The 20,134-nt window shown below is 43.0% G+C and overlaps 1 protein-coding gene across 10 annotated transcripts in view; it reads right to left on the bottom strand.

Moving 5' to 3' along the window:
• Positions 1-1,021: 1,021 nt before the first annotated feature.
• Positions 1,022-20,134, bottom strand: part of FAM13A (family with sequence similarity 13 member A) — a 168,775-nt gene continuing 149,662 nt past the window's right edge. For 8 of the 10 annotated variants that reach the window (XM_074905581.1, XM_074905580.1, XM_074905583.1 and 5 more), the window contains 10 exons: positions 19,908-20,121; positions 19,388-19,526; positions 18,221-18,302; positions 17,860-18,080; positions 16,409-16,492; positions 12,214-12,309; positions 10,618-10,701; positions 6,395-6,591; positions 5,615-5,716; positions 1,022-4,856 (listed from right to left, as the gene is read on the bottom strand). In XM_074905581.1, the coding sequence (XP_074761682.1) occupies positions 4,730-4,856; positions 5,615-5,716; positions 6,395-6,591; positions 10,618-10,701; positions 12,214-12,309; positions 16,409-16,492; positions 17,860-18,080; positions 18,221-18,302; positions 19,388-19,526; positions 19,908-20,121 (1,346 nt within the window). In that variant the 3' untranslated portion in view covers positions 1,022-4,729. The remainder of the gene's footprint in view (positions 4,857-5,614; positions 5,717-6,394; positions 6,592-10,617; positions 10,702-12,213; positions 12,310-16,408; positions 16,493-17,859; positions 18,081-18,220; positions 18,303-19,387; positions 19,527-19,907; positions 20,122-20,134) is intronic. The other 2 variants (XM_074905582.1, XM_074905584.1) reach the window with 2 other exon arrangements.

Below are 20,134 nucleotides of genomic sequence, written 5' to 3'. Positions count from 1 at the left end.
AATTTTGCTGTCAGCCCAGTATCGCAAGTGCAGGTACATGCATCAAGTAACGCCTCACGCCAAGGCTTGTCCTCCTGCTGCAGATGGCTGTTAACTCCAGCAGCAACAGGGTGGGGCTCCAGCATGGTCGGTGGCACGCGAAGCACTGGAGTGTTTCCCAAGGGTAAATGAACATCACTTCCCCCTGCACAACCCTGAAATCTGCCCAGCCCATGAGGCATGCAACATGTTTTACTACAGTTCTGCTGCTGCTCCTGGTGCTAACAGTACATTTTTTTTAACACACGCAGAGGATAGTGCTAGAAGCTGCATCCTCTGCCAAACCAGAAGGCACTGTGTGTGTGCACCCACTGGGATAAGGGTCTTTTTGCCCTTCAAAAATATGACAGCATCCAGAGCTAGGAAGGGAGCCACCACTTCCAAGTTATCCCACTAACAAGAGTCAATGAAAGCATTGTTTGTTACAGTTTCAAATGCAAAATTAACTGCCCCATCTGCACAGGAGCAAGCAAAGTTCCCTCTTACGCTTTGGCTTAGAAAAAGGAACCTGGACCCAAATTCCCTCCCCAACAGCCCAAAGTCCTTGGATCCCTTCCCCAATATGGGAAATGGAAATAGTGAAGCCGAAGTAAGCTGAAGTACAGCTCCGCACCCTGTACATACACCAAGCACCAGCTGGTTTCATGTGTGACAAAAGCTGGGCTTCTGCACAGTTGCCACCAGCCAGCAAGGGCCACCGGCTGCAGGAAAGGGAACAGTGCTGCTGGCCGGCCAGCACAGGGCCAGCAGCTGGCAAGGCCCCGCCCAGGCTGAGCTTCAGCCCCCCAGCACTGTGGGGACAGCCACAGGCTACAGCCTGGCTCCCACCGCGGCAGCTTGTCTCAAGTGCCAGTGAATCACCGGTCTGCAAACATCTCCCAAGAGGACTCGGGAAGCACCTCAGGCTGGAGGATGTCTGGCAGCACTTACCCTCTGAAACTAGCACGTCCCAGGAATAACAACTGATGTCTTAGCAAAACGATTAAAAGAGAAGATGTTTTAATTTCACTGCCTTTAACATCAACATCCATTATTTGACTGTTTACTCAGGAGTAAACAGAACAAATGCAACTTGTAAGAATGACAAGTTTTTCCTCTGTCTTTAACTCTTGCAATCTTAATTTTGTCCACAACCCATTCATCGTCATCATTTCAATAAACCGCAATGATTTATTATACCTCGATGTGGTAACACACAAACATGCGTCTGAAATGGCCCCAGTGGATGGGAAGCCCAACAGACTGTACTGCCATCCGACAGCAGTTTGTTTGAGTGACATGAAAACAGGTTGTCTTATACTAACAGCTTATTTATATCACATAAAGTAGATTTTTGTACAGCTTCACACCTTTTAAAAACACAGTCTTGTATTTAATGTTCTCCGGTCAATAGTCATTGATGTTAGCATAGACAAATCATCAGACAAAATGCACAGGTGTTGCTTGGATTGACTTAGAGCAGTGTGGTGGGGCAAACATAATTTCTGGCTGTTTGTGGTTAGTGAGAAGTCAAATCATCTGTGGGAGATACAAAGACAACATTTTAGTGCTCAGGTCATGGAGCCCTCCTCCTGTGCAGGCCTGGGAGAGGGGAGTCACAGCATCTGCAAACCGGGACAGAAATTTGAGCATCTGTATGTGTCTTTCCAGGACTGGAATTTTAAAATTCCCTTCTTCTCTACAGTAGTCTTTCCTAGCAGTTTCCTTCGTAATGAGGCAGATGATGTTTTGGGTGGGTTTTTTTTGTTTGTTTGTTTGTTTTTTTGTTTTCTTTTTTAAAAATTTTTTTCCATGGGGAAAGACTTGAAAAGAACAGTTTAAAGAGAGAGATGGCTAGGTGTGGTGTTTTGTTTTTTTTTTTTTTCTTTTAATGTACAATCTCAGTTAACAGGTTTTGTTACTTTTAGCTTTCAAAGTTCAAAAATATAAACTCTCTAAAGTGCATAATTGTACTTGCATTTCATATAAACTATCTGAAATTCTAGCAATATACCATGTAAACAGCGGTAACTAAGCATCAGAAAATGCTACAATCTCATCAGTTTAAAAATAAAATGGACTGTTCCCTACATATCATTTATCAAGATTTGTCAGGGGCAAAACCCAGCAAAACAGATAATTTATCAGTACACAGTGCAAACAGGCTTTTAAAAAATAAGCAGAGAAAACATGCTCCTGGGAAGCCTTGGCCCATTGGAAAAATGAATGACTATGAAAAAAGGGTAAAAACTGCTTCTCTTGTCCATACAAAGATATCCAGGCCCAGATTCAACAAAATGCCCAAGCTTTAGTCCATCATAATTCAGCAAAATCCCAAAGGCAGACCAGCTTGAGGCATATGCTCACCATGCATGTTTTTGCTTTGCTGAACTGGGTCTGAACAACACAGAACTGAGCCAGCGCTAAGGATTTTTTAGTAACGCAACATCCTTTCTCCTCCCACACTTCTACTAGTAGAGTGACACCGCAGCTGGTTTGGCTCAGCTGCTCTATCTAAAATAAGTAGGGAGAGCTGACTATGGTCTCAGAGAAGAAGAGCCCACATGAGCAGGCTGAAAGACAAAGGCACAGCTGTTTTCCTGCACTGCCCTGTGTTCAGACAGGGGGTCACCCTGGACATGCTTCCCTCCCAGTCAAACATCTTCAAAAGCAGTTTTCGAGCCCATTTATCAGACCAGTTAACATACCCAAAGGATCAGTTTTGCAGAGGCAGAGCCCACATCTTTCATGTAATGGGAACTCAGCATCTCTGAAAAGCCAAGCCCCAGGTCAGCACACCTTTGGACTCCTTGGAACAATCAAATTCAGTCTAGACTGATTTTATATAGAAAGGGCAAGTCTACAATCAATTAAAAAATACAAACAACCCAGGAGTCTCTGTCCTAAGTGCTTTGACTAACACACATGACTGCCTTACCCATCCAGACTAGTAATGGGTATGTGCAAACCCCCTGGGAGAAGGTTGTCTTCTGAAGTGTTTATGGGTCCTGAAGAGACCAAAACACCTTCAGCATCGGTTTTGGCAAGAATTAACATAGCACATACAGTGAGTGGAAGGGGGTAAGTCTAAGTACCACAACCCCTATACATCTGCTTGTGAGCATACTTGCCCATGTAAAGAAGGAAGGGGGAGAAGTTGTTTTGGGGGTCTTCTTGTTGCCTCCTCTGGCATGACTTGCATAAGGCCTGGCTATGACAACTGGCACTGCATTTGATCTCAGACATTTGGCTTCTGCACGTTAGCTCCCTGGGGGATCAAGTCGAAAGAAACCATTACAGAAATGCTCACCCTGGAACATCAGGGTCGAGCCTTGGCTCGTTGGTGCACACAAGCCTCTAGCGTGGGAGAGCGAGCCCAGGTGGCCCAGGACTGCAGAACTCTGAGCCCTCAGCTACTTCATGCATTCCTGAACTCGTTGCCTTTCACTCCTTCAGGCAGAATCTGTCTGACACAAGCACCTGACACAGGCATCCCAGGACTTTCTTTTCCGAAAGTCATAAACGAATTTGAATACGTTGAATTGCCAAAGCCTGCACCTGAGACACGGGCTCTTTCTATAGGCAGAGCATGGCTCTAGGCTTTCAGTTCCCTGTATCCTCTGTGCTGGTATACCACCAGTACTCACCGGGAAGAAAAGACCACCATCACAGTGTCATTGCTGCAGCCCACAGCCTGACTGATTGGTGTACATAAAGGAACAAAATTTAGGCTAGTGAGTATGTATGACACCCACACAGACTGTTCAGGTTGGACTCTTACATCTGCATCAGATGATGAAGCAATGTACTAATGGGGTGGGTCCTTCAGGTATCTTCCAGACTGACAGCAGACATTTAATTGATCAGCTACCAAAATTCCAAGGGATTCTGACTGAAAGCTTTTAAAACCTTTCTTCTTCCCAGTTGCCTAAACATGGGAACAATGTTACAGTATCACCTTCCAAGCAGAACAAGCCAGCAAGAACCTTGCTGCCCAGCTCATTTTCTTTGCTACCCCAAACAGATGCAAGTACTTTCTTCTAATTCAGCCAAACTGGTCATCCAAAAAGTGGGAAGAAAACCCAACCCAAGTCTAGGCAAAACTGTAACCCACACCAGCTCTGGGTGACAACCAGGAGATTCTTACAGCATTTATCTAGAGCAAAGAAGATGCTGGACTCCAAACAGTCAGGTCAAAAGTCTGAGAAAATCTTTACTGTAGCTATAAGAGAACAGTCTTGATGCTCTCTGACCTGTGCCTTCACATGAGATCAGTCAGGGCATTTGTCTGTTAAACTAAAGTAGAAGCTATTTGATGATTTAATCACTATTCATCCTACTTTGCCTTTTGCTATGGTGTCCTGGGAAAAAAAAAAATAGTATGGCTGCGTTTGATACTCTAAATATTACAGAATCTGTAAGCAAATCAATACAGAAGGATCCCTTCAGTGAAGTCACTGAGCGCAGTGTCATGTCTCCTACACTGGCAAACTCCATTTTGGGCATCAGGCCTGGAGAAAGAGTGGGCAACAGCAAGTGTAGAGAGTGATGGAAAGCCACCTTTCCTCCCCCTCCCGCCTCTGGAAATGGCCCTTCAGTTCCCAGGGAGCTCCCCAGCTTTCCCCAGCCAGGCTCCCGCTGCATCCACTTCACGCATTTGTCCATTTGGTGCTCTCTCCTCTTTGTTTACCGGCAAAAACATTCTCCTGCTTTACATGATCTTGGAGCTAATATCTCTTTTACTGATCAGGACCTCCAGCAGCCTCAGCTTGGCCTTAATCTGCTTGTATTCGTTGTATTCTTCAGCCATAGGAGTGCGGTCCTCTTTCTGCACATTCCTAGTGGGAGTGAAAGCAGATCATGAGGATTTCTGTAACACGACATCTTCCCTCAGCAGCCTCCCTCCATCCCCCAACAAGACCTACAAAGCATCTCCTCTCCTCCACTCCCCATCAGGGAAGAAAACCAAAACTTTTATCCTTTCAGAGGGAAGGAAAAAAAAAAAAAAAAAAAAAAAAAAAGAGGGGCTAACAAACTAAGTTTTCAGTGATTTTAGAAGAACCTCTAAGGATGATGGCTGGTGGCAAGAAACTAACAAGATAATTTAAGGCTATAAATATATTAAAACATTCTATCAGTTCATTCATGAGGGACTTTTTTCTGAAAATGATAAACCCAGCTACATTAAGCAGAAATACTTGTAAACTAGTGTCTGAATACCTCACTGACAAGCAAGAATTTGACAGAAATCTAAACACACATCATCAGGAAAAAAAACAATTATTCTATCACTGAGAAACTTTTCCATAATTTCTGTCAACTGTACTAGAGGCAGCTGGATTTTCACAATATGTAATTTTGCTTCCCACTGCTTGTCCTAAGACAAAGTTTTCAAAGAGGCTGTGGTCGCTGACATTTTTTTTGGATGGGGAGGCAATTAATTTTAATGGGCAACTGTAAAGAATGTGGGTAAAACACTGATGATGATGAAGAAATACGTAACAGTGAATTCAGGTAACCTTCCATATGTGGAGGTCTTTGTAGATGCCAAGCAGATTAAAAGTAGCTGAAGACAGAGAGGAAGCTAAGAAATTACCTTCCATTTTGTCGGAAAAAGTTATCTTCAAAGTCTCTCAATTTTTTTCTGATTCGCTTTTTCTCTTCCCTGACTTCCTGAAGCTGCTCTAAGAGTTCAGGGCTGTTGGGTTTAAATATAAACAAGATTATACATATGTACACAATTATAACAGGAAATACACAGTAAATCTGTATGGTTGTATGTATGCCAAGTGATGGAGCTGCTCCTGCAAACAGCTCTGGCAATCTAATGTTACTTGCAACACAAAGCTCTCTGAATTTAGTTCAGCAAAATGATCATACACTGAAGCCTCTAAGGAGGTCAAGCATGCATTTCACAATTCACCACTAATTTCTATGAAACCTGAAGATGGGACTGGTTTTGGTGACTCCTATAGGATCAAGATTCATGGTCACGACTGAAGGCTATGACCTATGTGTGTTTGCATCAGACCTACATGATTGGAACTAGCAAAGCTAGTTCAACTTGACCTCTCCAAAACGTGAAAAACCTTGTAGAGTACAGGGTTGTTTTCACGATAAAGGCCTGTTACTGGTGAAGTGGAGCTACTATTTAGTGCTAGAATCCAAAGATGCAAAGTTGAATATCAGTATCAGAGCAAGGTAGTTTTCTCCCAAACCTTTCATATGAGGGTGTATTGCATTTAAAAATGAAGCACAAAAACTTCTGACTCAGATCATAAATGGGAAAAAAAAAAAATCTAGACACTTTTCTGACAAATAAAATGGTATCGTAGCAAGAAATAACTTTTTTACGTTGCCTGTGAATTCAACATACATGGATGCTTCATGGAGATTTGAAAGCCCCATATCCTGATTGCTCCTAGCTGGCATTTTATCATCCACTGGGGAAACAAACCCGTCAGCATCGTCTTCTAGTTGATCCAAGAAGCTACGCACGTTGAAATCTGTTTTCATGGTAATTGTGAAATCTGGCTTCACACTGCTGTCGTCCTCAGACCCCTCCTCTTCTTCCTATAGAGAGGGACAGAGCACCCTGGTAAACAGAACAGGTTACTGCTTCCCTTCTCAGAAACAGATACCTCCTTTTACCACATGCACTGGGGAACAGATATGGAACGTGGATAGGCAGAGCAAGCACTTTAATTGCTAAGCAGTACAGGACACCAGAAGACCACCAGTAAGACATCCTATACCCAAAGCGTGTCAGAGAAACTACAACCACCAATTCAGATTGGTTAAGGAGACCCAGGGCAACAAAAACTGAGTAAAAGAATACATGTGGTTCTTAGCAACCCATTGCTTTAATTTATGTATTCTGGTGTAAATAAAACCACTAACCATCATTAGGCATACTGTCTAAAGCACACCCACCATCCTCCCTGTTTCCCTACAAATATACCTGGCAGCATACAGATTGCCAGATGAAAATGTGAAATATTCTCTCAAGAGATGGAGCTCAACAGCTCTCTCTAATGGCTGAATTCAAGACCTCAAATGTTTGTACAGTGATATCAATGAGCTCAGATTCACCTTTTAATGGTCCAAATGTGGGATACAATTGACTGTAAAAGAACTGCTGTTTGCTAACATGTTCCTGACATCAACTCTGTACCACTTAGCTGGAACACACTAAAAAATTGGAGTGGAAACAGTCCGCCTAGTGCAATTTCCCAAAAGTATACTGATGAATTCGTTATGTTCAAATTTTCTGCAAAATTCATAGGCACAAAATTTGAAACTCTCTGCTGCACTTGGCACTTGCTAATTCATAGTGTTCTCAAATGCAGGGCTTGTACTGTGACACTATCCAGAAATCATCTGGATTATCAGGGAACAGGGCCCAGTCTTCTCTTTCCTACAGAGACATTTCTAGGAGGCAGTTTTCAACCTTAATATAAGGAATGAGGTGGGAGTGTTAGAAGAAAGTAATAAATGCCAGCATGGACAGTAAATATCTTAAATATGTATGTATGATGTGTACGTATATTTATTTTACAACCATGTAACTCTAGCCAGGAAGGATCTAAGCACTTGCATATCTTTGAAAGCTTTTGAGGGCTAATATCACTGAAGTCTTCAAGTGTATGCAAAAATGTATTGTTGCACGGGAATAAAAATAAGCCATTTTCTTTACCTTTTTTCATGGGATTCCTTGTCAAAAGTTCAGTTATTCCTAAGAGATTGCTTCCACATTTTAGGCAAAAAGGGAGAAAGTAACACCAGGACCTGGCACAGTCCCATTAAATCTTCAAAGTCAATGATATATAAATACATACATTTACATGAAATCACTTTGCCCAGAATTTTCTTATGTTAAAGCTCTAGGCCATGAAATTGCAATGCAAAGCTACAGGCTGAGAATTACAACCAAGATGGAGGCTTCAGGACGAAGAAAGATTAGCTGGGGAGAAGTTTTGAGTAATAATAATAATAAAAGATACAGAGAAGTCTGAATACATCTCAGGAAAATCTGCAGGGAACTTGTGAAAGTTAAAGCAATATTTAGCATATGATTAGATAAGACCATTTCTCTAGACATAGATTATACAGATTAAACAGAAGGCATAAAACAGCAGTCACGTACTGTTCTTAAACCCTGAAAACAACTTCAGGCTGGGCTGGGGAGGGGAGACCATCGCTCACTGCCATCTACCAGTCCTCAAGCATGCTGTCCTGCCCTGTCGGGTAAGGGCAACTAGGACTGAAGTATGAGAATGCCGATCCTGCTGTGGCATGGAGGAGGATTTGCTAAGTCAATCAAGCAGTAAAAATAGCACACTTTATTTTAGGGGAATCTCTCTGACGCCAAAGAAAGAGCTCTCATGCCCTTTCCTGGGAGAGCAAGTTGTTTCTGGATTCCCTTTCTGGAAAGAAAGGAAAGCAAAGGGTTTTGTAAGCAGTGTGTCAAACTGCTCCTGAGGACAGATGCAAGGTGTCTTCCCCACAGGTGCCCATGAGCCTGTCTTGCTTGCCTCGCTCCAGGGCAACAGTGCATTGGCAAGCCAGCAAGGATTACTCTGGCCCAGAGCTCAGGAGTGAGCCTCCTGCCAGTGGAAGCCCATCAGAGGAAAAGAAAAGGTAGAAATTTCACTTGTTTAGACTTCAGTGCCAAAACACTACATCTGGCTGTCAGAAAACCTCTTAAAGCATTTCACTGTTTAAAACAAAGGAGCAAATTAAAAGGATTCTTAGAGACAACTGGAATGGAAATGGCCATCTAAGGCCTTTGTTTTCAACAAGTCTCACATGGGAATCTTACTTTAAACCTGCGCTGGCATTTATACCTCAAACCAGAATGATCTTCATTGACTAGATCCATTTGGCTTGTTCATGCTTGGATCTTTAGGCAATCATGAAACGTTTACATTTTCCAAAGTTACAAATATAAAATCTCCATAGTATCCCATCATCAGCACTCCCACCAAGCAAGCTTCCCAATGATTTTTTTCAACACAGACAATATTCAAGATATCGTACCCAAATGTTTGGTACGGCTTTACCTCAAAACACCTTTCAAGCTTTTATACAACTCTCCCAAATGCTTCAAAGAAAAAAAAAATCCAAAATCAAAAAACCCAACAGTGTCAGGGGTCCACCAAGATAGGTAGTGCTCTGCCCATAGTGTACTTACACAGGGGCTAAGTTTTGAGGCCTTTTGGCAATTTCGCCTCTTTAGTTCTGAGTGTAGTTCAGTGCAAAGTTGCCATGTGTAGGCAACTTCACAGGGCCCCATTTAAGCGTTAACAGGCATGTAAGTGTTAATGGGCTTAAGGCTGTCACCCTGATTTTCAGTAAGAAACCTCTCAAGGTCTATATTCCCTGCAGGACACTGCTGAGCTGGTGTGATGCTGCACTGGTGGAGCACCAGCCATGCTGGTCATTAGAGATCACCATAATTGATAGCTTTAAGGTTTGACTCTGGATACAAGCAAAAGTGAAAAACAGAGGACACACTAAAAGTAAAAACCAAAATCAAGCAAAAATACCCCCTCACCAGACCACTGTTGCAGATTTGGTCTAGCAGTTATCTGGAAAATACTGAGAGCTCAGTGACGATTAATCAGCCTCCAAACAACAGCTTAACACCTTCAGTATGCAATCTGTTTTTAATGCATATGTGCCTTGAATAGCCTATTAATATACAATTTACTATAAATGCCTAAGAATCAAACCACCTTGGATGTCTAGGTCTGCAGTATTTACACCACTAACCAAATGCTGCCTTGATAACGGATAAATGACCCAAGCGTGCCGAAACATTTTTTTCCCCTGTTACATTGCAAGGGTGATGAAAGCAAGCCAGGGCCCAGCTTCACGCTGTGTGTCCTGATCAACTGTTAGACCTTCCTTCTTCTCAGGTGAAGAAGGCCCAATATTGTAGCAGTCTTCACCACCAAGGATTACTACCCCACAGCAGCACAAGAAAGAAACACAACAATCCTGCCATCCAAATCTGACTAAGTGTTAACTAGCAGAACCAAGTGGTTTACTTCCATCCTCATGTGACTTGGTTAGAAATACCCTTCACAAGAAGGCCCTGGATGAAATAAGCATGTGAATGGGAATAGGTAAGGATCCTGTAAGTGCCCCGGCTGGCTCCACGTGCGAGTGTTAGTTTTTGTGAGAGCTCATTCCTGCCACAGTGCTGTGTGCAAGCCACAGAGCTTTGGAGTGAGAAAAATTACCACAAAACAAGTTAGTGTCATTAAAAAGAAAGAAGGAAAGCAAGAAAAAAAGCAAGGTACAAAGTTAATTGTGATTTTTCTTTTTTAAAGTGAAATAAAATATATTATGTGCAGGAGGAGAGGGAAAGAGAGGGATGGGAAAGAATGCAAAGCCAAGGAAAAACTGTAGTCTTTATCTACAACAAGGGAAGAATTGGATCAGAACTGGTGAGGCTTAAAGCAGCTACTGATTTTTCAGGAGAACACTGCAGAAAAATCAACACTGATGGAAAAAAATTATCAATCTCTTTCATCGGTATAAGGGAAAAACTGATGCAAACTGAGCAATTAGTTAGCAGCTGGAGGTCTTCACCTTTATCTCCTTGAAGAAGGAAGCTGTTTCGCCCTCGATAATTGGCTGCAGCAAAGGGCTTCTCCGCTTGCTGGAGGGGGAACCCTGTGACAGGTGTTAACAAGTATGTTACATTATGAACCCCTTTCTCCTCCACCACCTGCTCTCAGCTCATTCTCACCCACACATTCACTCTCAGCTCACTGCTGGACCATCAGGAGAAATCTCTTTCTTAAAGAAGAAAAACATGTCTGGCAAACCCCCTGAACCTTGGGCCGTTTTCTCTCAGGATGTTGCTTAGCAAGGAGCATCACTGCCAAACACTTAAGAAAAAAGCTTGGATGCTGGAATACTAGCTGGGCAGAAACTACAAAGTAAAGGCTGCAAGAAAATAATCCCCAGCCCGAGGTCCAGACACACACACCCCATTTTGTGGGCTTTCCTGAGCTACAGTGTAAGACCAGCTAGACTCTCCAGGCTTGCACTCCAGAAGCCTGATTTCCCACTGAAATGCCTAATGATGCAGAGATGGATTTTCAAATGTATCTTGCCTCTGCACGAGCCTCTCACTGTTCTCACTCAAAGGGCTGGGGAAAGCCAGTCTTGTCTCTCCTCCGCTAGCCACTGTGCAATTTCGGTTCTGTGTCACTTTTGAGAGCTTTGCGTTAGTCTGTCCATGCACAGCTATACAGTTTCTTCCTTCTTGATTGCCAGTCCCACCTTCACAGCACACATTTTAGGGAGTACTTTGCATATTCAAGGAGGAACAGCTTTTTGTTTTGTTTTAAATGCAGGACCAACTCCCACTATTTGCAGAAAACCCCCACTTCCAGTGTCACTGCACTGAGTAATGCTGTGCATTCACTTCACTGGTCTACAACAAGCAGCCAGGACATGAGTGCTGCTTGGGAACAGCAAAAAAAAGTAGAGGATCCTACATGACAGAGTAAACAGGAACCATGATAAAACAATTCTTTTTCCATAGACAGGCTAAAAGTATTCTGTGTATATTTTTTAGATCAAATAATTTTTAAAAAGTGGCCTACACAAGTTGTCTAAAATTAAGAGATAGCTTATTTGCTCCCTAGAGGGGTGTACTGGATTCCTTGCTGGTGGCAGTGCCTCCTTGACAAAGCACCACCTTGAATGAGGGAATATCCACCACTTGCAGGCTCTCTTTAATACAAATGAAGCATTAGGAGACTGTTGGCCCTTTCTCCTGTGGGACCCACACTAGTTTGTGTTCCTGACATACAATCCTGTGTAACCAAGCACCATGGAAGACCTAGAGCTCAGAGTGGACTGGTAAGGAAAGGGAAGTGAGGCTGTAGCCAAACACAAGATGATGAAATAACAGCAGCAGCCCAATGGAAAGAAGAGAAACAACACAAGGTGAGATGTGCCCCATGGCTCATGGGTGGGCACTTGAGTCCACTGACCAGCTTAGCCCGATGTCAGTATACGGTGTGTCACTGATTCACCCATTTGCTTGGTCTTTGAGAGATAAGGGAGGTTGGGACTTGGCCTTAGTGATTGTGTTGTATGCAGAAGTGTGGCAATTCCCGTTTCCTCAGCTCAAAACCAAAGAAATAGCCCCCCCCCAAATGCTCTACTCACAATAATAGGGATGGTGTTGGCTCTGGAGAGGATCTGCTTGACCAAGCGATACCTGTCATACAATGGCTTCATCACCTGTCGTTCATTTTTGGTAACCTGAAAAGGAAAAAGCAGCAACATCCATGAAGCCTGCAGCAGATACTCCTCCACATGCATGTGCCTGTGATTGCTGTTAATCAGAGGGGGCCTGAAGGGAATTTCCTGAGGATGACAGGCTACCAGCATTAGCCCTGAAATAGGTAATGCAAGTGTTTGTGCACGTCATGGCATCTCCTGTCTCAGGTGCCCAATGGAGCAGCACCCAAGCTGTGGGGTGTCTTCTAACGGGGCTGTATGAGAGAGGCGGTTTAAATGACCAACTTGGGAATCATATGTCCACCGCACAAAATGACCCATAGAGGCAGCAGTCTGTGCTTGTACTCACGTCTACCATTATGAGGCACAACATGAGGTTTTCCACCCTTATTCTTGTGGCTGGGACCTCAGAGGCAGTGTTTATGACCCATGGAAAGAGAGATGAGCTGCACTGATTGGACACTGCAATGTAAGGAGACTTTCCCAGGGTAGGTTAAACTACAGATTTCACAAAAGCTGTCTTTCCAGCTTTGCTATTCCTCCTAATTTCCTGTCCAAGCCAGCAGTTCTTCATCTTTTTAACCCCATAACCTTGTCTTCCACCACTCCTCCCAGAACCTTGCTAGGGAGAAGTTATCACAGAGCTGAGAAGGGATGAAGGAGCCAGGGCTGTGTCACACAGAGAAGACAGAATAGTGCTGTGATGCCCACCCCAAGCCTTCCTTACATTGCTCTGTCCCTAACTCCACTCCTCTTAGCTGCATTGTGCTCCCTTCTCAGTTTGAGAGTTACAAACTGCAAATGTTCATTTATGGTTTTCTTTCAGATCCAAGCTAGGCCAAATGTCTCAATAGTACTGACAGTGCAGAGGGAAGACCTAACAGATAGCAGCTAGTGTGGGAAAGCAAAGGTCTGACCAACTAAGTACTTGTGACAAATTTAGGTTTTTATTTCTCCAGTGTTTTGTTAATGCAGGGTTAGAAAACAAGCAAACAAAATAATTGGCAGAACCGACCTGATCATCATCTTTCTTTGCATTCAGCACTGTCTGACCCACATCCTATGACTGTCCTTCCATTAGATCTTCTGCCTAACTTTAGATTATAAAGCTCTTATGAGGGGAAGCTTTAACTGATTCTGATGTCATGCCTGTCTTCCTCAAGGCTTTTTACTGCTGCTAATCACCAGAACATCTGAACAGCTGCCATATAAAAATCAACATCAACAGTGTAATCCCTAGGGAGCTCTGTACAGACTCCCTTTCTACAACAGAAACAGGGGGAAAGGGATACAGCTTGAGAAAGGGAGGAAATTTTAAAATGAACTGTCTTATTTTCTCTGCAGTTGGCTTTCACTGGAGTAAGCTTTCTAAAGCTTTTACATCCTCCTTCCAGAACAGGAGAGGATATTGGTTTGCAAGGGACAGAAGAACTGTAAGTATTGCCAGAAGCAGGACTCGCAGGGATGAACTCTAAGAATCTGGAGGTAACATCTTCCTCCTGATAACCAAACCTGTTTCCTATGTTGGGGGCAGATGAATAGGGAGGAAGAAGGAGGAAGACCTTTTTATTCCTTTCTGTGTTCAATACAGCCTCAAGGCTGATAAGGGGCACAGAGAGAGGCAGTGTGAGCTCTAGGATCTGCATGTTCAACACCTCCTCAAGCTGGCTGTTCCTTGAGTAAGCAGCTTGCATGGATTAGATGGATGTGAGCAGCATCAAACAATTCACCCAGCCCTCTCTGTACAGAGCTTCACGGTGAATTCAATGCCACTGGCTAGCAACTTGCCTCCAATTTTGGATGTTTGGACTAATCAAGCATACAACTGGAGAAACTGGGTAGCCAATATATTTATTATATTATTCCTAGCTTTACCAGGTTAGCAGTTAGTAGAACAGGAGGCATGGTACTACTGTTGGCTCAGATAGTCTCTGTTACTAAAATAATTAAAAAAAAAAAAAAAAGATTCTGCTGAGGCTGAGAACCAAACCTTCAATTAACGACATTTCAAAGTCGATAAATAGCACTGTTTTGTACAGAAAAATAAACATAAGCCTTGGAATGGGCAAAAAAATCAGTAGGTATGTTGAAAAATTGAAAAAATAAACAACATGCTTCAGTGTCTGACTATCAGTATGGAGGAAGAACACAGAGAATTAATTTAGACATCGGAAGTTAAGTGCATGGAGCCTGAGTCAGCCCTGCAGACTTACACCAGCAGACTTAACTGAAAGCAGATTCTGAAATAAAACGTTTAGCACATAGGCAAACCATCTCAGTAGGTAAACATTAGTAATACCAGCAAAACCTGAGTATATTTTGGGATAACATTAAAATGCAAAAAGACTCTCGGAATAATGGAGCCTTTGACACAACTCTGGGGCACACTCCACATGGCAAAAGAGCAGCAGCCAAGGAACAGACCATTGCTTGCATTGTTAGAGCAGCTCAAGAATTTCTGCAGCTATGGACTTTTTGGCCATCCGTTCCACCTCTGCAGGTTCATCTATCACTGGTGCAGAAAGACCCAGTTGCACAATAAATCTGAGCCCCATTGTTTTTCTTGTTTAGTTAAATATCTTTAAGTAAAAAAAATACTTGGCTGAACTATCCCCATTCTCCTCAAGCTCTCAGTACTTTTCCACTGCTGCAGTGCCAGGAGCTGGAAACAGAAAAAGCTGATCAGCCTCAGTCTTCCATGCCATGCAGTTCAGTGTTGCTAGGTATAGACTCTTTACTTAAAATGAGACAAACTAAAAAGCATTGTATAAAAGTTGTATAAATAAAGCATCATAAAGGGGAGAAACAAAAAACAGGTATGCTGAAAAGCTAGCCTCTGGGCTTGTTCTCTTTTTAAACTGATTTAAGTAAGTTCACTTCAATGAGATGCCACCTGTTGATTTATATCACTGTAAAAGCAGCAGAAGCAGACCCAGTCTCATGGAGAAGACACAGAAGGTTAACTGGAGTCCCCTGTGCTATTTTACACAAGAATAAAACTGCATGTCCTCTCATACAACTACACTGTTTTAGTTGCTGGTATATGTGACTGTACAATATTAGCACTCCATGAAGGCATTTAAATAAATTAGTGAGACTTTTTTTAAAACAACGGACAAAGGAAGAAATAATTTAGGAGCAAAAGGAAGAGATCAGGAATCCCATGCAGCATCAGAATGACAGATTTGTCAGCTGCACTAATCAAGTATTCCTTATGAGGAATAATTTGCTGCTCCCAAGCCACTGCAAAAGGGATTAGCACCACTCTGAAATTAAGTTACTTTACCTATACAGCTGGTAGCAAAGATTATAATTACATCAGTGAAAGAGGAGAAAAGATTCATATAAAGCCAATGTGGTGGCATGGAAAAGACCATGTTTCTGTGACATCAGGGATCAATAGGTCACAGTGCTTAATTCTCTGTCTTCATAAATAATTTTTCTTTGTTAAGATCAAATGTGCAAGAAATCTCATGCCCTTTGCTTCCACTAGCACATGGAAAAAACCAATCTGCTTCTCAGGGGAAGAATGAAATCTCCTCTCAATTTATGCTGTGATGCTCAGGAGACAAACTGTTTCATGAACCCTTTGGCACAAGAGGATTGTGAAAATAGCAAAGGGCAGGTGCCTCCCCACAAACAGCAAGGTGCTGGGAGAAATACACTATAGCTTCTCTAAGGAGGAGGAAGGAGCAATGGATGCACACTTGTCTTCCCAGCTAGCCATTTGTACTACCAGAATGCAAAAGTCCTGGTTGGATGGGGAACCACACACAACTATTCCTGTGCAGACTGTATCCCTGGCAAAACTGGTGAGTCCGTTGAGCCTGGATGAACTGGATGTCTGTGGATCTTGGCAAGTGTGATGCCAAAGTAATGCACATTCAGCCTGTAGGCTTGGCCCTACAGGTATCTGCCAAGTCCAGTGCTGCATGCAGACAGCACCTTGCTGAGAACAGACTCCTCGGTAGCGAAAGATCAGGGAGGTGGATTAGAGGATGCACATGTGGTTTGCACAGCAAGAAGTTCTAGTGACTATGACATCAAAGGAGCATTAGGGGGATCATTTACCACAAAGACATAAAAAGATGTAGTTTGAAAAAAACGCTGCTGTACATACCGGTCTGCCATGAATGCTTTCGTAATACAGCAAAGCTTTTTGAAGTGCCACTTTTTCAGCTGCTATCTGATCTCTTGTCATGTCCTATGAAAAGTGGCACAGAGAAAGAGGAGGAAGAAAAAAAAAAGTCAGATTCCTGGACTCAAACAATACTGATTTGTGGCCTAACCAATGTCCTGTCATTTTGTCATTAATGTTTTGAAGACTCATCTCTGCCTTCCAGTCTTCTTTTCCCAACCATATTGCCAAAGAGACTGTTGATGTCAATGGCACCCTATGCACAATGCAGGCAGATTAAAACTATATAAACTTTGCATATGAAGTTTTGTGTATGTAAGGGGGATTTATTGATTATTAGTGTGCTTAGAAAAAACAATGGTATGCAACTTTTAGTGATGGTGGCTCTTTTTAATTTAAGATCTGAAATGTAAATTCTACAACAAAACACACGTTCTTTCCTTTTCTCCAAATCTGAGACAAGCTCCAGTACCTCTTGCAAAGTTTACCATCTTTGCTTTGACTGCCACAAACACACTTTACCAAGAACTGAAGTGCAGTCAGAACATCCCCTTCTGACAATTCTGCTATGGAGTGAACAGCTCTGGCAGACAGGCTGAGGGGATCAAACAAAAAAGAAGGGCAGACAGCTGGAGAAGACTTCCATAACTAAGTTTGCTAGAGTTCCCCCACTGAACTTGCCCAACACAGTCTTCTCTTCTTATCACAGCACCAAATACTATCACAGGCCCTATTTAAATGGCCAGGCTGTGGATTCTTGCTACTGTCAGAAAACAGCCAAACACACACTGTGTGTATCACCGTCTTCTGCAGATCTAGCAAACAAAGATAATGCTGTCTGCCCCTCTCTTACAAAGCACTGCACAATTTACATGTCTGCAGACTCAAGGACTTCACTTACAAGGCTGCTCAAACCTCAAGAACTAGCAACATCAGACACAAAGACGTCCCCGCTGATAACCATGAGAGATTACAGCAGCTAACAGAGCTCAATGTGAAACTCTGAAGAGCAGTGATAAAATGCCCTGAGAGAAAAGCATACAGTTTTGGAGTGAACTAGAACAGATGACCCAGTCTCCAGAATCACTGGAAGATTGAGAATTTGCCAAAATCCTTTTGACATAACAACAGAAACAGCCAAATACAGAGCAGGAAATACCGCAGTAATTCAGACACATTACTTGGAATATACAAGGATCAGAAAAAGAACACACAATGACATTCAATAGAAACTGAGCTCTGGGAAAAAAAACAAAATACCAAAAAACAGATACTAAAGGCAGAGGGAAAGAAACTAAAGCAAGTGAGCCATGAGTAAAGGTTGTAGACTTTGTGACAAAATGTAGAAAACCACAGGGCTTTTACAAGTGACTGTGCAGCCACCAATCACCTACTTGCACTAATGGCCTAAATCTGATCTGTCTACATTGTACCTTAATATCTTCAGGTCGGTTAGCCTCTGTTCGTTTTTCTTGAAGCTTCTTCTGGACAGAATCAAGGGTTACTTCCACGGCAGGCTTGGCAGACTTATCTGACAGATCTTGCTTCTTGTCATCATCCTTTTCAAGCTGAGAGCCAAAGCTCTTAGGGAGCGTGTTGCTCCGCTGACGCACAACAGGGCCAAGGTCTTCCTCTGGTATCTTCAGTTTTGATTCTAAACAGGGACATTTAGGGGAAGATGAATAATTCTTCTTATTTTAAAATGTGACAGTAACAGGATTTCTGCCTAGCATCAAATTTAAATGAGGCAGAGTCTAGCTGCCCCACAAAGGTGCACCAGTGGTGGCTGCTCACCTTTAAGTTGCTTTCGGAATTTGGCCAAATCATTTGTCCATTTGAGCACTTCAGGGTTGGCTGCTTTGTCGCTGTGGGAAGGCTGGGAGGAAAGAACAGTCATGCTGAATCTGTGTTAAACCAACAGGAGAGATCCACTGAAACAAGCGTGTGTCACAGAAAGAGGTACGACAGAATTTGGACCCAGCACAGAGCATAGGCACTGGCTTCTGACAGGCACCTGCACCTCTGACCAGCTCATTTCAGACCGTGCTTTAATTGCTCCTGCCTGTAACAATGTTGTCTCATAGGGGCACCAGAAGATTGATTTTCTTTTTAGAAAACACAAAACTTTTGATGGCAAACATTAAGTTGTAGGAGTGGGTCAGAGGGCCAGATGCACATTGGAATCCTTGCGCCTGCTGTTTCCTAACAAGAAGGCACCTCCAACATAGAAGCCTAGCATGAACAGTTTGAGAAGTGTTAGGATGCATGTAGCCACACCAAAGGCTGCCTTACATCCAAAGACACTGAAATAACCCAAACGCTAGGCTACAGCAAGCTCTGAGCATTTCTTCCAGCCTTTTCTACTGCAGTCAAGATCCTTCAGTACAATCTTTTGTGGTTTAGATCACCAACAAAGATGCGCACATGTAAAGCTTGAGTTCCTTAAAAAGCTTTCTGTGCATTGCAAGGGCACATCAGGAATAATTAAGAGTACAGTACACTGGTACTGCTCAGCAGCATTTGACTGTGGTTCCTTACTCAGGAGTAAAGGCGGCTGCTCACTCTCCTCTGCAATGCACTGGTGTCCTGGGATTACCATCATGCAAATGAGATGTGCAATTGTGTTTCCCATAAGCTGAACTTGAATAAACGGACAGAAGTTTAACAAAGCTATTCCTACACACTGAGTGCGTGTTTTTGGCACACTATCTTAAGCAGTGACCAAAATCCTATGAGTTTATTACGCTGTCTCTTGTGCTGCGCTGACAGCATGTAATGCCTGGAAAGGTAATTTGCTTGGTATGGATGCACATTTTTGTTTTTTGGGCAGCAGCTTTTTTCTTTTCTTTTTTCTTATAAAAGCTTTCAAGCCCTCTGTATGTTTGACAGACTTCTCTGATGTCCCTTCCCTTTGTTGCATGCATACCTCTCCGTACAAATGCTTAACTCTTAGACACTCACTCTGTATTTCCTCTCCTCTTCGAATTTGTCTTCAAATCTCCTGATCTTTTTCTTTAGTCCCTGAATCCTCCGGGTGAGTTGCGCGGGGGTAAGGTCCTCTCTGTCATCTTCATAAGATCCCAAAGATGAACTCCGCCTCCTACCAAGAGCAGAGATTGCAGGAAGAGCTTATTCAAACAGCCACAGTACATCTTCATGCAGAAAAGGCCACATAAACTTTGTGTAAATAAACACAAATCCCACAGAAGTGAGAAAGCTATGTTGCTACTCTGTAATGAGATAGCAAGAGAAGCTGTAACAGCTTCTTCCAACACAGCAACTCCCTAGATATTAATTCACAAACCCCGAAATGATTAGTTACCAAAAAATTTTCTAGAAATATCAGTTTCCTGTCAGTAGGAACAGAAACCCAACACAGCATAGCTATCCAGCATATGTGATCCAAAGAGATGTGGCTTGATATAACTGTGCAAACCCTTTACAGCTGGGTGCGAGTCAGCACAGGCAAATCACAACCCACCTCATGAAAGAATGAGAATTGGGAGGGGAAGGAGGCACTTCTGTATCATCCAGGTACTGTTGGCTCTGTCCGTAGGCATAGAAGCGAGGGGACAGCATAGGATCGCTGTCCTCATCCAGAAGCTGGCGAATTAAGCGACCGGCCTGCGGGGAAAGGCGAGCCTCATCTGAGTCTAAGCCGTCTCGCTGCCATGAGGAAAGAGCAGGGATGGGCTCTGGGAACAGTAA

Source organism: Athene noctua, chromosome 4 (assembly GCF_965140245.1).
Source record: "Athene noctua chromosome 4, bAthNoc1.hap1.1, whole genome shotgun sequence".
In the NCBI taxonomy this organism is placed as follows: domain Eukaryota; kingdom Metazoa; phylum Chordata; class Aves; order Strigiformes; family Strigidae; genus Athene; species Athene noctua.
The sequence above is the reverse complement of the archived record's forward strand: the minus strand, read 5'-3'. Positions and strand labels throughout refer to the sequence as shown.